The 12,763-nt window shown below is 45.0% G+C and overlaps 1 protein-coding gene across 1 annotated transcript in view; it reads left to right on the forward strand.

Annotated features, from left to right (window-relative positions):
* The first annotated feature begins 5,414 nt into the window (after nt 1-5,414).
* The window catches only part of TTC4 (tetratricopeptide repeat domain 4), a 28,877-nt gene continuing 21,528 nt past the window's right edge, over nt 5,415-12,763 (forward strand). Inside the window, exons 1-5 of the mRNA XM_050803334.1 lie at nt 5,415-5,667; nt 6,261-6,378; nt 7,138-7,299; nt 10,944-11,021; nt 12,461-12,585. Of these exons, the coding sequence (XP_050659291.1) occupies nt 5,557-5,667; nt 6,261-6,378; nt 7,138-7,299; nt 10,944-11,021; nt 12,461-12,585 (594 nt within the window). The 5' untranslated portion in view covers nt 5,415-5,556. The remainder of the gene's footprint in view (nt 5,668-6,260; nt 6,379-7,137; nt 7,300-10,943; nt 11,022-12,460; nt 12,586-12,763) is intronic.

The following is a 12,763-nucleotide window of genomic DNA, read 5'->3' on the forward strand; positions in this document are numbered from 1 at the left end:
TATCTTGATTGTTTCCTTTTGGGACATCCCCCAGGCTCTGGAGCAGTCATCACTTTGAGAGGAGTTTGCCTTGGTTTGTTGGCTCAGTCAATAACTATTGACCTACGTAGTCTGTTTTGCCCATATTGTATAAGTGAGGAAGCAGAGGGATGAAGTCGCTTCCCCAGGGCCACACAGTGAGTCTGCTGGATGTCTCAGTTTCCCCTGCCCCATATTATAAGAACAAAAGGAGATGATGATTTGGGTGGCTGTCGGGGAAAGGGAAAAAAGGGAAAGAAGAGACAGCCCCACCCCCACGACATCATGCATATCCCAAAACCCTGAATTCTGAGTCCCGCCCTTGGGTCTCTGCCCAGTAATTGGCCACCACAGATTCTAGCAGCATTTACTGAGCACCTAATCTGGGCCAGCCCTGCTCTGGGTGCCACGATACACATATGAATAAGACCCAGTCCCAGGCCCTAGCAGTTCATAGTCTGATACAGTGGTTCTCAGCCAGGGGTGATTTTGATCCCCAGGTAATATTTAACAATGTCTGGAAATGTTTCTGGCTGTTACACTTGTGGGGGCTGGGGGGTATGCTATTATCATCCAATGGGTAGCAGCCGGGGATGCTGCTAAACATCCTACTCTGCTCAGGACAGTCCTTCAACAAGGAGTTCCCCATCCCATTTGTTGAAAGTGCCATGGTTGAGAAACTTTGGTCTAATGAAAGTGTCAGAAACATATACAGACACCAACAGCACAGCAGGTCAGTATGGGGGCTGTGGCGTCCCGAGGAGGTACATAGACCATCTGGTGGTGAAATGTCAGATAAGGCTTCCCAGGGAAGAAACTCCCCTGCAGGGGGTTTGGAAAGAGCATGTATGGAAGGGAGCAGGACACATGGGACCAAGGAACAACTGCAGTCCTGCAGTGCACAGAGCCCAGAGAGAGAGGGGAGAGGAGTTCCAGGCTAGAGCCAGGGAAGCCCTGCAGGCTGTGTTAAGGAGGGAGACTTCATCCAGCTAGGAGTGGGAAGGCACTGTGGGCTGCTAAGCAGGGGAGGGGTGTAGGCAGATGCCTGCTTTAGAAGGCGCCTCCTCCTAGGGATACAGGAAACCTCAGGCACTGCTGGTGAGATGGTAAATTGGCGCAGCTCTTCTGCAATCTGTAGACATCTGTCATTATTCGGTCACTTCAGTCTTACTAAGTTCATGCATACCCACGACTGAGCAGTTCCACTTGTAGATACATAGCTCGGGGGAATCTTCCACAGGTCCATAAAGAGAGATGCACGAGGAAGTTGATCAGTGTTCTTTGTGGTGGTGGGGAAAGGAGGCAGCCTGGGTATCCGTCCCTTGGGAGAAGATGTGTGCCGTGGGGCCCTGCACAGCAGTTAGGGGCTGCTAGATGGGACCTAAAACCCAGTGCTGAGGGGAAAAAGTGTATCAAGAATGTATACACAAAAGTTGACCAGGCGCGGTGGCTTACTCCTGTAATCCCAGCACTTTGGGAGGCTGAAGCAGGTGGATCACCTGAGTCAGGAGTTTGAGACCAGCCTGACAAACATGGTTAAACACCATCTCTATTAGAAATACAACATTAGCCAGGCGTGGTGGCACATACCTGTAATCCCAGCTACTTGGGAGGCTGAGGCAGGAGAATTGCTTGAACCTGGGAGGCGGAGGTTGCAGTGAGCCAAGATTGTGCCATTGGACTCCAGCCTGGGCAACAAGAGTGAAACTCTGTCTAAAATATATATATACACATACACACACACACACACACACACACACACACACACACACAAGAATTCACATTTTGCAAGAACACTTAGAAACTAAGAAGACACAGTAAACACACTAGAGGCCAGGTATGGTGGTTCATGCCTATAATTCCAACACTTTGGGAGGCCAAGGCGGGAGGATGGCTTGAGACCAGGAGTTCAAGACCAGCCTGAGGCAACACAGTGAGACCTCCATCTCTATAAAACAAAACAAAACAAATGCTAATAAAACATGCTAGAATGATTGATTAGAGTAAGGAGGAGGGCTTTGGGGCATAAAAGGGAGTAAACAAAAAAGGAAGCAGAAGAAGCTCACTATGTCGTGGAGTGAAAGGACTGGATGGCAGTGTGGACAAGAGCACCATCAGGGAGACTTAGCCAGAAACTGCTGAGGGAACAGTGGCCGGACCTTGCAGCATAAAATGGAGAGGATGGCCAGGCCTGCAGGAGACTGAGGAAGGGGACTTTCAGAGCCTAGTAATTGACAGAATGGAGGAGGGAGGAGGGAGAGGGAGGCGCTGAGTGTGGCACCCAGGTTTCTGGGTGGATGACTGAGCCAATGGAGCCCACATAGAGTGGTGAACCCAGGACCAGGAGCAGGCTGTGGGGCAGGGGATGAGTTCAATTTGGACATAGTAAGCTTAAGGGACTGTGCAGCAAGCTACTGGAGATATCCACAGGGCCGCTGGCTGCTGCTGTGGTCTGAACACTGTGTCCCCCCCAAATTCATATGAAATCCGAACCCCCAAGGTCATTATATTAGGAGGTGGGGGCCTTTGAGAGTTAATTAGGGATTAGTGAATGGGATTAGTGCCCTTATGAAAGAGCCTTCACAGAGCTCCCTCACCACTCACACTATGGGAGGACACTGAAAAGATGGCATCTGTGAACCAGAAAGCAGGCCCTCCCCAGACACCAAATCTGCCAGGCCTTGATCTTGGACTTCCCAGCCTCCACAACTGGGAGAAATAAATGTTTGCTGTTTACACACCACAGAGTTGATGGTATTCCATTATAGCAGCCTGAACAGACTATGGCGGCCACAAAGGGACACGGATGGAGCTCAGTTGAGGGACCTGAGATGGAAGCAGATTTGGGATTCATCTGTGTGTAGGGGCTGGGGTACAATTTCCCTGGGAGAGTATGTAGAGTGAGACATCAGCCTGTGGAGCACCTAACTTAAGCTCCTGTTGGGGGTTAGGAGCCCATGATATTGACCACACAATCATCTTCTAATAAATGGTAGCACAGGCCATTGGTATTCTGGGACTGGGAGAGAGCGTAGGAAACGGGGGAGATTCATTTGCGCAATCCTTCCCATCAGGGAGAATGTTCCCAAACATTGCCTCCTTGGAGTCTTTCAGTAGCCCTGTGGATTATGGGGAAGGCAGACTGGCTTTATTGCCCACATTCCACAGATGAGGACACAGCTTAAACAGGGATGGGCCTTGCCCAAGGTCCTGCAAGGGAACTAATGGAAGTGTAGGTCCCAAAGATCTCAAGACTCCTATACCTGAATCCTTTCCACCCAGAACCACTTCTGCTTTCATGGGCTAGGACCCAGGTCTAGGGTGGCCCTGACAGATGACAGCTGCTATATTTTGGGTCTGAGTGGCCCCTAAGCACAGCAAAGGGGGCTGATTGACTCAATTATCGGCCAAGACCCCTAATTAGTTTTGAGTTGGAAGGTTCAGAGTGTGCTGGGCAAGTTACTTCGCTTCTCTTAGCTTCCCCTATTGTTACCTGTAAAATGGGTTCATACCTCACAGTGTTCTTACAGGAATCAAATGAAAAAAAAAAATGAAAGCAAAAAGACTCTGTAGGCTCTGGACTCCATAAAGGAAAAGATGATGAAGAGGAGAATAAAGGAGGAAACCAGGGTTAGGGAGCAGGGCTGGAGGAGGAAGTGTGGAAAAGGAGTTTGGATTTGGAGGAAAGGGAGCACTAGGACCAGGTGTTCTGCTGGGTGTGGGAGAATCTGAAGGGAAAAGATAAAGTCCCGGCACTGGAAGGCTCATGGTCCCCATGCACCACCCTTAGCCCTGCTGTCTCCATCCCCGTATCAAAGAATAACCACCCTGCCAGCCCCACTGCTGGGCTTCAGATCTCTCCCTTCCCTTGGTCTCTTATCAGCATCCTCCTTGTCAATCTCCTAACCAACCTCCCCCATCAGTGCTTCACCTGGCAGCCCAGGCCTTCCTAAGACAAATGTGCTCACGGCCCTTGGTCCTTTTAGGTGTTTTCAGCGGCTCATTATCCTCTGCAGGACCAAGGCTAGTAAGGTAGGCAGGCCTTCTGGCCCCTACCCACTTGCCTGCCACACCTCTTTTTTGTTTTTTTGAGGTAGAGTCTTGGTCTGTTGCCCAGACTGGAGTGCAGTGGTGTGATCTCGGCTCACTGCAACCTCCGCCTCCCGGATTCAAGCGATTCTCCTGCCCCAGCCTCCCCAGTAGCTGGGACTACAGGTGCGTGCCACCATGCCCGGCTAATTTTTTGTATTTTTAGTAGAGACAGGGTTTCACTGTGTTAGCTAGGATGGTCTCAATCTCCCGACCTCATGAACTGCCCGCCTCGACCTCCCAAAGTGCTGGGATTACAGGCATGAGCCACCGGCCACACCTCTTAACACTTGCAGTACCCAGCATGGTGGGCCGGTACACACCTCCACGCTTCTCTCCACATGTGAGCTCCCACTGCCTAAAACGCTGAGTCCTCTACCCATCTGCAGAGACCTTCCTCAGCTCTGATCTCAGCTCTGCGTCACCTTGAATCCCACCCCTCTGAGCCTTCACTGAGCAGACCTGTGACCCAAGGCCAGTTTAGATTGGTGTGCTTCCTGTCTGCTTTTCATTTCAGACCAGGCTAGGAGCTTCCCAAGGCTGTAGCCCCGGGGAACTTCAGCCATTTGCTGGACGGTAGGGCAGCTGCAGTAAGCCACAGGGGCTGCCTAACCAGGCCTGCAGCACCTGGACTGGAGACCCTGTTTCTGTCTGAGCTGTGGGAGTTAGGGGTGGCTAAGCTCAGAGACAGAGGTCTAGTCAGACTCTCCTTTCCTCGAAACTCTCCAAAAGGTCCCATCCCACTCTGAGGAAATGGCCAGATCCTCATAGTTACAGCCCCTTTGTCCTCCCACTTCATCATCTCCTTGTCCCCTTCCTCACTCTGCTTCAGCTCCACTGGCCTCCTTGCTGTTTCCCAAGCACAGAAGACCCTCCTTCATCAGGGTTCCGGCCTGTTCCCTGTTCCCTCTATGGGAATGCCTTTCCCAGACCCCTCCTGGTCACTCCCAGGCCTCTGGCAGAATGTCTACCCATCCTGTTTAAAACTTTTCCCCAGTAGCTCTTGCTACCCCTGACAAACTCTTACATCTCAACTGTCTATTGTCCTTTCCTCCCCACTGCCTTAGCAACTCCTAGAGGGCAGGGATTTCATCCGCTCTGCCCACCACTATATAGCCAGCCACTAGAACAGGCCGGAAGCGCAGAAAGAGCTAAATAAGTATGTGTTGACTGACTGACGAACAAATGAATGACGTGAGATGGGGGCTTTGGGGATTCGGGCTTACGCACCACTCCAAAAGCATTCGGGGCAGGAGAGGCCAGGCACCGCCGAGGAGGGCGGGCCGGGGGAGGAGCGTATTGGCTACGCCTGGTCACGCTCCCAGGCCGGCGGAACCCAAGGCGCGCGGGCATGCGTCGCCGGGAGGATTGAGGAAAGGGCACTCGCGCCGCCGGAAGGGGTGCTCGCTTCAAGGCGCCGGGACCCAGGCTGGAAGCAGGGTATCAGCTATGGAGCAACCTGGGCAGAATCCCACCTCGGACGACGTCATGGACTCCTTCCTGGAAAAGTTCCAGAGCCAGCCTTACCGTGGGGGCTTTCATGAGGACCAGTGGGAGGAGGTGGGCTGTCCGGGGGTCTCCGCATGTGTGTAGGGGCGTGGGGCACGGACTCGTGGGGCACCCGGGTTTTGGGGCGCCTCCCTCAATTCCAGATCCCTGGCGCTGCCAGCTGATGGCTGGTTTCTAGTTGAGTATTGAAAATCGGCTTCGAGGTTTTGAGTTGCTTCTTAAGCTGTCAGTACATTTGAGAACCTAGGTCTTGGAGTCAGGCCTGTGACTCCACCACTTACTGGCTCTGATATGGGTCAGTTACTTAACTTCTCTGAACCCGTTTCCTCATCTGTAAAATTGCCCGAACTATATCACCAATAGCAAAGATGAAATGAGACAGTTGGTAAAGTGTCAAGACCATAAGGGCGTTCAATTAATGGTAATTCCTGCCGCTCTTGTAGAATATGAGAACTAAAACAATCATTAGAGACCATTACACCACACTCCCATTTTACAGAAGGGAAGCGGAGGCCTGAATGGATACAGCTAGCTGTGATGATTTGCAAATCATGATGAGTAAAAAAACTTTGATAATGAGTCATGGAATTGGATCTGCTCAGTAGAAAAGCTTATTCATGTAGTTCATTCTTAACCATTTCCAGGAATTTGAAAAGGTCCCCCTATTTATGAAGAGAGCGCCATCAGAAATTGATCCCAGGGAGAATCCTGACTTGGCTTGTCTCCAGTCAATTATTTTTGATGAGGAGCGTTCTCCAGAAGGTATCTTAACATGACTAATACTTGTTTTGTGTTTCCACTGAATTAAGTGTGGGTTAGAAGGGTTCTGATTGATAACAAGAAGTTAGCCTGAGCTAACTTGTCATTATTCATTCCAACATACTTCTTTGTGTACCTACTAAGTGGTAGGAATTGGGGATACAGGGATGAGTAAGACACAATTCCACTCTCCAAGGTCAGGCTCAGTGAGAAGCCTATTGTCTTAAAGAATCAAGACAAACTTGTGTTATAAGTGTCAAATGTAGGTGTATACTACAGCGGTAGCGGGTCCTGTTGGAACACTTTAAGGAGCAGGAGTGGATTCACAATAGATAGGAAATTTGAGCTGAATCTTTGTAATTTTGTAGGCTTTTGCTAGGGTGAGGAGGGGAATTTGCACTCCACAGAATAAAAAACATAAGCAAAAGCAGAAGTATAATCAATCCCCCTGTCCCTCACTGATTTCTTCAGTGATTAAAAAAGAATTCTTTTCTTCAGTAGCTAGGATGAGTATACTTTTTTCCTTTATGCTTCTTTTTTTGGAAAACAGTAATCTACCTTGTAAGATATTTGGAATTAGCATTAAATTTGTGTGACTTTGTCCATGTTGATACCCACTTTTATCGTAACATTGAGTTTCCTTTCCCTATTGGTTTATTTCCTTTGGTGTATCATATAGTACATTATTGCGTGATTTAGAATCTATTTTTAATGAGCCTTTTAAAAGTAGGCAATAGTGATTATTTTTCCTCTTCTTTGCAGAACAGGCCAAGACCTATAAAGATGAGGGCAATGATTACTTTAAAGAAAAAGACTACAAGAAAGCTGTAATTTCGTACACTGAAGGATTAAAGAAGAAATGTGCAGATCCTGATTTGAACGCTGTCCTTTATACCAACCGGGCAGCAGCACAGTACTATCTGGGTAATTTATAAGTGCTTTCTGAAGAATAAACTTATGATACAAGCCATTATGATGGTTAGTGGAGGTTTGAGAACATCAGAGGATGAGGGGCTGTTATCACAGAAACCTAGACTAAGGATAGTTTATTCTGATTGAACTCTGTTCTTCCAAGTTTACATGATAAAAAGAGAAACAGAATGGATTGTGTAATTCTTACTATCTGAACCCAAAAAGTGACTTGGTCACTCTAGTAAGGTGTTTGATGTATGAGGCAGTATGTTCTGAGATTTTTGAGCCCAAGGGCTTCTACTCTCTCAAAAAATGTGTGTTTCTGCCTTTTATCCTCTTTTCAAGGATGCTAGCAGGATTAAGGCAGTAGAGATCTTTAGGTGAGAGAAGCCATTTTAATCTAAGGGAGAATATCTCAGAGTGTTCTGTGGGAGGTAAAAATATTTTTTGGTTGGGTGCAGTGGCTCACACTTGTAATCCAAGCACTTTGGGAGGCTGAGGTCAGGAGTTCAAGACCAACCTGGGCAACATAGTGAGATACTGTCTCTACAAAAAAGTTAACTGGGCATAGTGGTGCCTGCCTGTAGTCCTAGCTACTTGGGAGGCTGAGGCAGGAGGTTCGCTCAAGGTTGCAGGGAGCCATAATCATGCCACTCCGCTCCACCCTGGGTGACAAAGCGAGACCCTGTTTCTAAAAAGTTGCTTGGATGAGGAATTTTAACTCTTTTATTTATTTATTCATATTTTTTACTGTATTACATTTTTTTTGTAGAGACAGGGTTTTTCCATGTTGCCTGGGCTGGTCTCGAACTCAGGCTCAAGTGATCCATCCGCCTCAGTCTCCTAAAGTATTGGAATTACAGATGTGAGCCACCAGTAATTCTGGTGGATGAGGAAGTTTGGAGGAGGATGAGGAAGTTTGGAAAATGCTGCTTCTTAGAGATTTGCAGTACACATTAACATGTTAAAGACACTGAGATAGCCTGCAAGAAAATAAATTTACCCTGGGTTTCTCAAATTTTGTAAGCTTCCTCTTCAGTTAACACTAACCTCATGCAGGTTCTGTAGTGTTAAATTTGGGAAATGATTATTTAAGTAGTATTGCTGGTGACTAGCCTTGGTTATGTTAGACCTGTGGGTTTTTTCTTTTTTTTTTTAATTATTTTTTTAAATTGAGACAGGGGTCTTGCTATGTTGCTCAGGCTGGCCTTGAACTGCTGAGCTCAAGCGATCCACCTGCCTTGGTCTGCCAAAGTGCTGGTAATACAGGCTTGAGCCACTGCACCCAGCCTAGACCTGTGTTTGTTATCACAGAATTTAGAGAGGACCTAGGACTCTGGGGCTGGTGTGCTGAAATTTCATAACATTGTGCCTTGTGTTGGGTACTCGGTAGAGCTTTTCAGTCTGGAAACTCATGTTTCTAGGAAATTTCCTTGAATTCTTTGATATTTTTCTTTTTCTTTTTTACTCTTTTTTCTCTTTTTGGAAATCCTGGCTGCTGATACTTTGGGAACCAAGTAGGAGAAGAGGACCAAGGGCTCAATCTTTAATATTTCCTTTACTGAATCACCCTTGTGCCTGGGGGTTCCAGTCCAGAGACCCACTGTTTTGTTGTCTGCTAGGGTCTGTTGTCTTCCAGCCTTCCACCTGGTGGAATAGGGGAGGAGTAGGTCACTGGTGCAGCAGAGGGGTAAGGGATATGGGACTCTGATTAAGTAGATTTTCAACCCACCTTCACCCCCACTTCCAGAGGTACCTGGTGCCATCAGTTCCTGAGTCCTGGGTACTTTGTAGTTTCTGCAGTACAGCTTCGTAGCTTTTGGGCTTTCCCTCTGCTGGTTTAGAATTCAGTTTCCTTAAGCCTGATACATCAGTTACTTGTCCCTTTGTTTTCCAGCTTCCAGACTGTGTTCTGTGTCCTTCTCATTTTCTTTGTCTTCATGGGCCAGAGAGTGGAGATTGAGTTAAATGTATGTGTTCAGTCTGCCTCCTTTAACTAAAAGTCCTTGGATCACTTTCATGTGCATTTTTTTCCATGGTTGAGATCCTGCTGTTCTTCCAGTTTGATATTCGTTTTTTTCACTTAATTTTATAACAAAACAATTTCACCCGTCATTAAAAATCATTTTTGAATGTTATTTCAATAGCTAAAGTTGCATCATATGGCCATGCCACTATTTATACTGTTTGCTTTATTAGTCTAGTATTGTTGACTATATAGGCTGCTTTTTGGTTTTTATAAATAATGTAAAAACAAATAAAGTCATAATATTTTTCTAATAGTTCTGATTATTCATTAGGCTAAAGCAGGATTTGGCAAACTGTGACTCAGAGTCCACCTCTGGCCCCTTGGCTTGCCATGAACTGAAAATGTTCCATACTTTTTTTTTTTAATTTTTAAAATTTTTTTTAAAGAGACAGGGTCTTACTCTGTTCAGGCTGGAGTGCAGTGGTGTGATCATAGCTTAGTGCAATCTTAGACTCCTGGGCTCAAGCAGTTCTCCCACTTCTACCTCCCGAGTAGCTAGAACTATAGGCATGTACCACCATGCCCAGCAAATTTTTAAATTTTTTTTTTTGTAGAGAGAGAGAGTCTTGCTATGTTGTCCAGGCTGGTCTTGAACTCCTGGTCTTAAGCAGTCCTCTCACCTTGGTCTCCCATAGTACTGGGATTGCAGGAGTGAGCCACCTCCCCAGATGTTTCTGACATTTTTCAAGAATTGTAATAAAACAAAGAAGAATGTGCAATAGACCACATGTGGCCTGCAAAACCTAAAATATTTATCTGGCCCTTTACAAAATATTTTGCTGACCCCTGGGCTAGAGATTTAGGTAAATACTAAACCATTAAGTAATAATTACAGTATACTCCAGAAAGTCAAAGTATACCTCATGGCTTCCTAGTTTGGATAACTGGTATGTTTGTGATTGCATACCTTTTTTTTTTTAATGCACTTACAAATATATACATGTGTGTCTAGATATTTAGTTTGGTTTGTTTTTTTTTTTTAAAATAGGCTTCTTCTGTACTCATAGAACTACCACTTAAAACAATATAGAACAGACATCCTACCATATCTCTTACATGAGGATCTATCTCGTTCTTTTTAATGGCTGCATAGTATTCAATAGTATGGATTTACCATAATTCATGTAATCATTACCAAATCGAGTATATTTGGGTTATCTCCAGCTTTTCACGATTAAAGTAATGCTGTAGTTAACATGCTTTTACATTTATCCCTGCACATTTGTTCAAGTATTTTTGATGATTTTCCAGAAGAAAATTGTTGGGTCAAAGTATATATGCACAAAGTACATGCTAATTTGCTTTCTAGTTTACCCTGAGAGTGCCCCTTTTTCATATCTTTTCTAATACTAGATATTATTTGTCTAACTTTTAGCAATTTCTTAATTTTAATTTCCTAATCAATAGTGATCTTGAACATCTTTTCATGTGCTTACTAGTCATTTACAGTTCTGTAGATTGCCTGTTACAGACATTTCTAAGGCTCTTGATGAGTACAACCAAAAAACAGTTGCTCTCATTTGTGTTTCCCCAAGATTGTACAACAGTGTCTTTGTCACTATGTATAAAATTTTGGAAACATTTTGATCTCAAAACTTCTCTCTTTTACTAAATGGTGTTTTGTTAGGCAATTTTCGTTCTGCTCTCAATGATGTGACAGCTGCCAGAAAGCTAAAACCCTGCCACCTCAAAGCAATAATAAGAGGTAAGTCTTGTAGAACTACAGTATGACATTTAAAGCTTTGATATGGAGGTGCTAGGGTGCTAATAAAGTCATCTTATTTTTGCAGTCTGGGTATTAAGTTCCTGTTCCTTATCAGCAGCAACATGCCACTTTTAAAAGAATTCCTCAGAGAATGACTTAACCCTTTATGTTTTTAAGAATTTGTAGAGAAATAGAAACCCGTCATTTTAAATTAATAAATAATAAAATTAATTAAAACAAAGCATTTGCAAAGCCACATTCTGATATTTTTTTTCCCCCCAAATTAGCTGATCGAAAGCAAAGGTCTTCAAATGCCATGTTAATGTTAATTAAAAGATAAGTTGTGGGACCTTTGCTGATGACTCTGGTGCTGAGATGTTTTCAGATTATGTTTTCTCTTGTAGTCTGACCTTTCTATGTAATAATAGTGCTTTTATTACTTTTATACTTCACCTTTTCTTTGAGAAGCTCGTAGGTGCTTTGCAAACTTTAATTTATTCATCACATATTAATCTTCCCTGCATCCCCATGGACCAGCTTAGAATGCTTTATCAAAATTATGCCTCTTTAAATGTTCATGGTTAAGGGCAGTAGGCAGATCCATGTCCCTCAGCTGTAGGAAAAGAAGATACTGAACAAAGATTGACTGATAAATTGAATCTAGGTAGTCCTGTGGAATTTACTTCAGGCTGGAAGTGTGTAATCCTTGATTCAGTTGTTGGTTTAACTTACAGTGTGACCTTGGCAAGACACCCACTTTGAATATCAGTTTGCTCATCTCTAGAAGATGGGGTTAGATTCTATTGACATCTAAGCCCTTACAATTCTTATATTTTGAAATTCTGTGGAAAACCTAAAGAGGCTAAATGGAGAAAGATGTACATGATAACATTATTATTATTATTATTATTTTTGATGGGGGAGAGGCAGCTTCAACTGGTAGCCGTAAAGAACAAAATTAGGAGAGACCTAATGTCTTTGGCCTTGCCGCTGCCTTGATGAATAGCTGAAGCAAATTCTGCTTTTTCCTCCTTTAAAAAATCATCTGGGAAGGACTTTATTCTTCCTGTTTGTAGATGAGGAACCTAAAACTTGGATATGCTTGGTCCTTTGTCTAAGGTCTAGCTGGTAAATGACACAGCCAGATTTCTAGCCTTGATCTATATGGTTTGCCACTAAGTTACAGCTTTTCCTACTTTAAGAGCCCTTAATACCAGGGAGACTTACAGGAGTTTTGAACTAAATGGACCTTAGGGATTTTTCTGATTTAGGACACAAAAAATATTCTTCCTTGTCTGGGGACTGCAGTATAAGGGGCATTATCCTCCATTTTGCCTTCAGGGTACTGGCTAGTAGTTGGTAGGGGTGGGAGATCTTGCTCAAAGCAGGCTGTTTCCATGCATGTTGTTCTTGGATCCTAAGGGTTCTGGGTTCTGCAGGTGCCTTATGCCATCTGGAACTGAAACACTTTGCCGAGGCCGTGAACTGGTGTGATGAGGGACTGCAAATAGATGGCAAAGAGAAGAAGCTTCTGGAATTGAGGGCTAAAGCAGACAAGCTGAAGGTTGGTGACTGTCAGCAGCCAATTAGCATTTGCTAAGTAGCATTAATTAGCATTCCCAAGATTGTGTCTCTCAAGTCATTGTAACTTTTTAAAAACAAAACCCAGGCCGGGCGCGGTGGCTCAAGCCTGTAATCCCAGCACTTTGGGAGGCCGAGACGGGCGGATCACGAGGTCAGGA

This window comes from Macaca thibetana, chromosome 1, assembly GCF_024542745.1.
Source record: "Macaca thibetana thibetana isolate TM-01 chromosome 1, ASM2454274v1, whole genome shotgun sequence".
Classification (NCBI taxonomy): Eukaryota; Metazoa; Chordata; class Mammalia; order Primates; family Cercopithecidae; genus Macaca; species Macaca thibetana.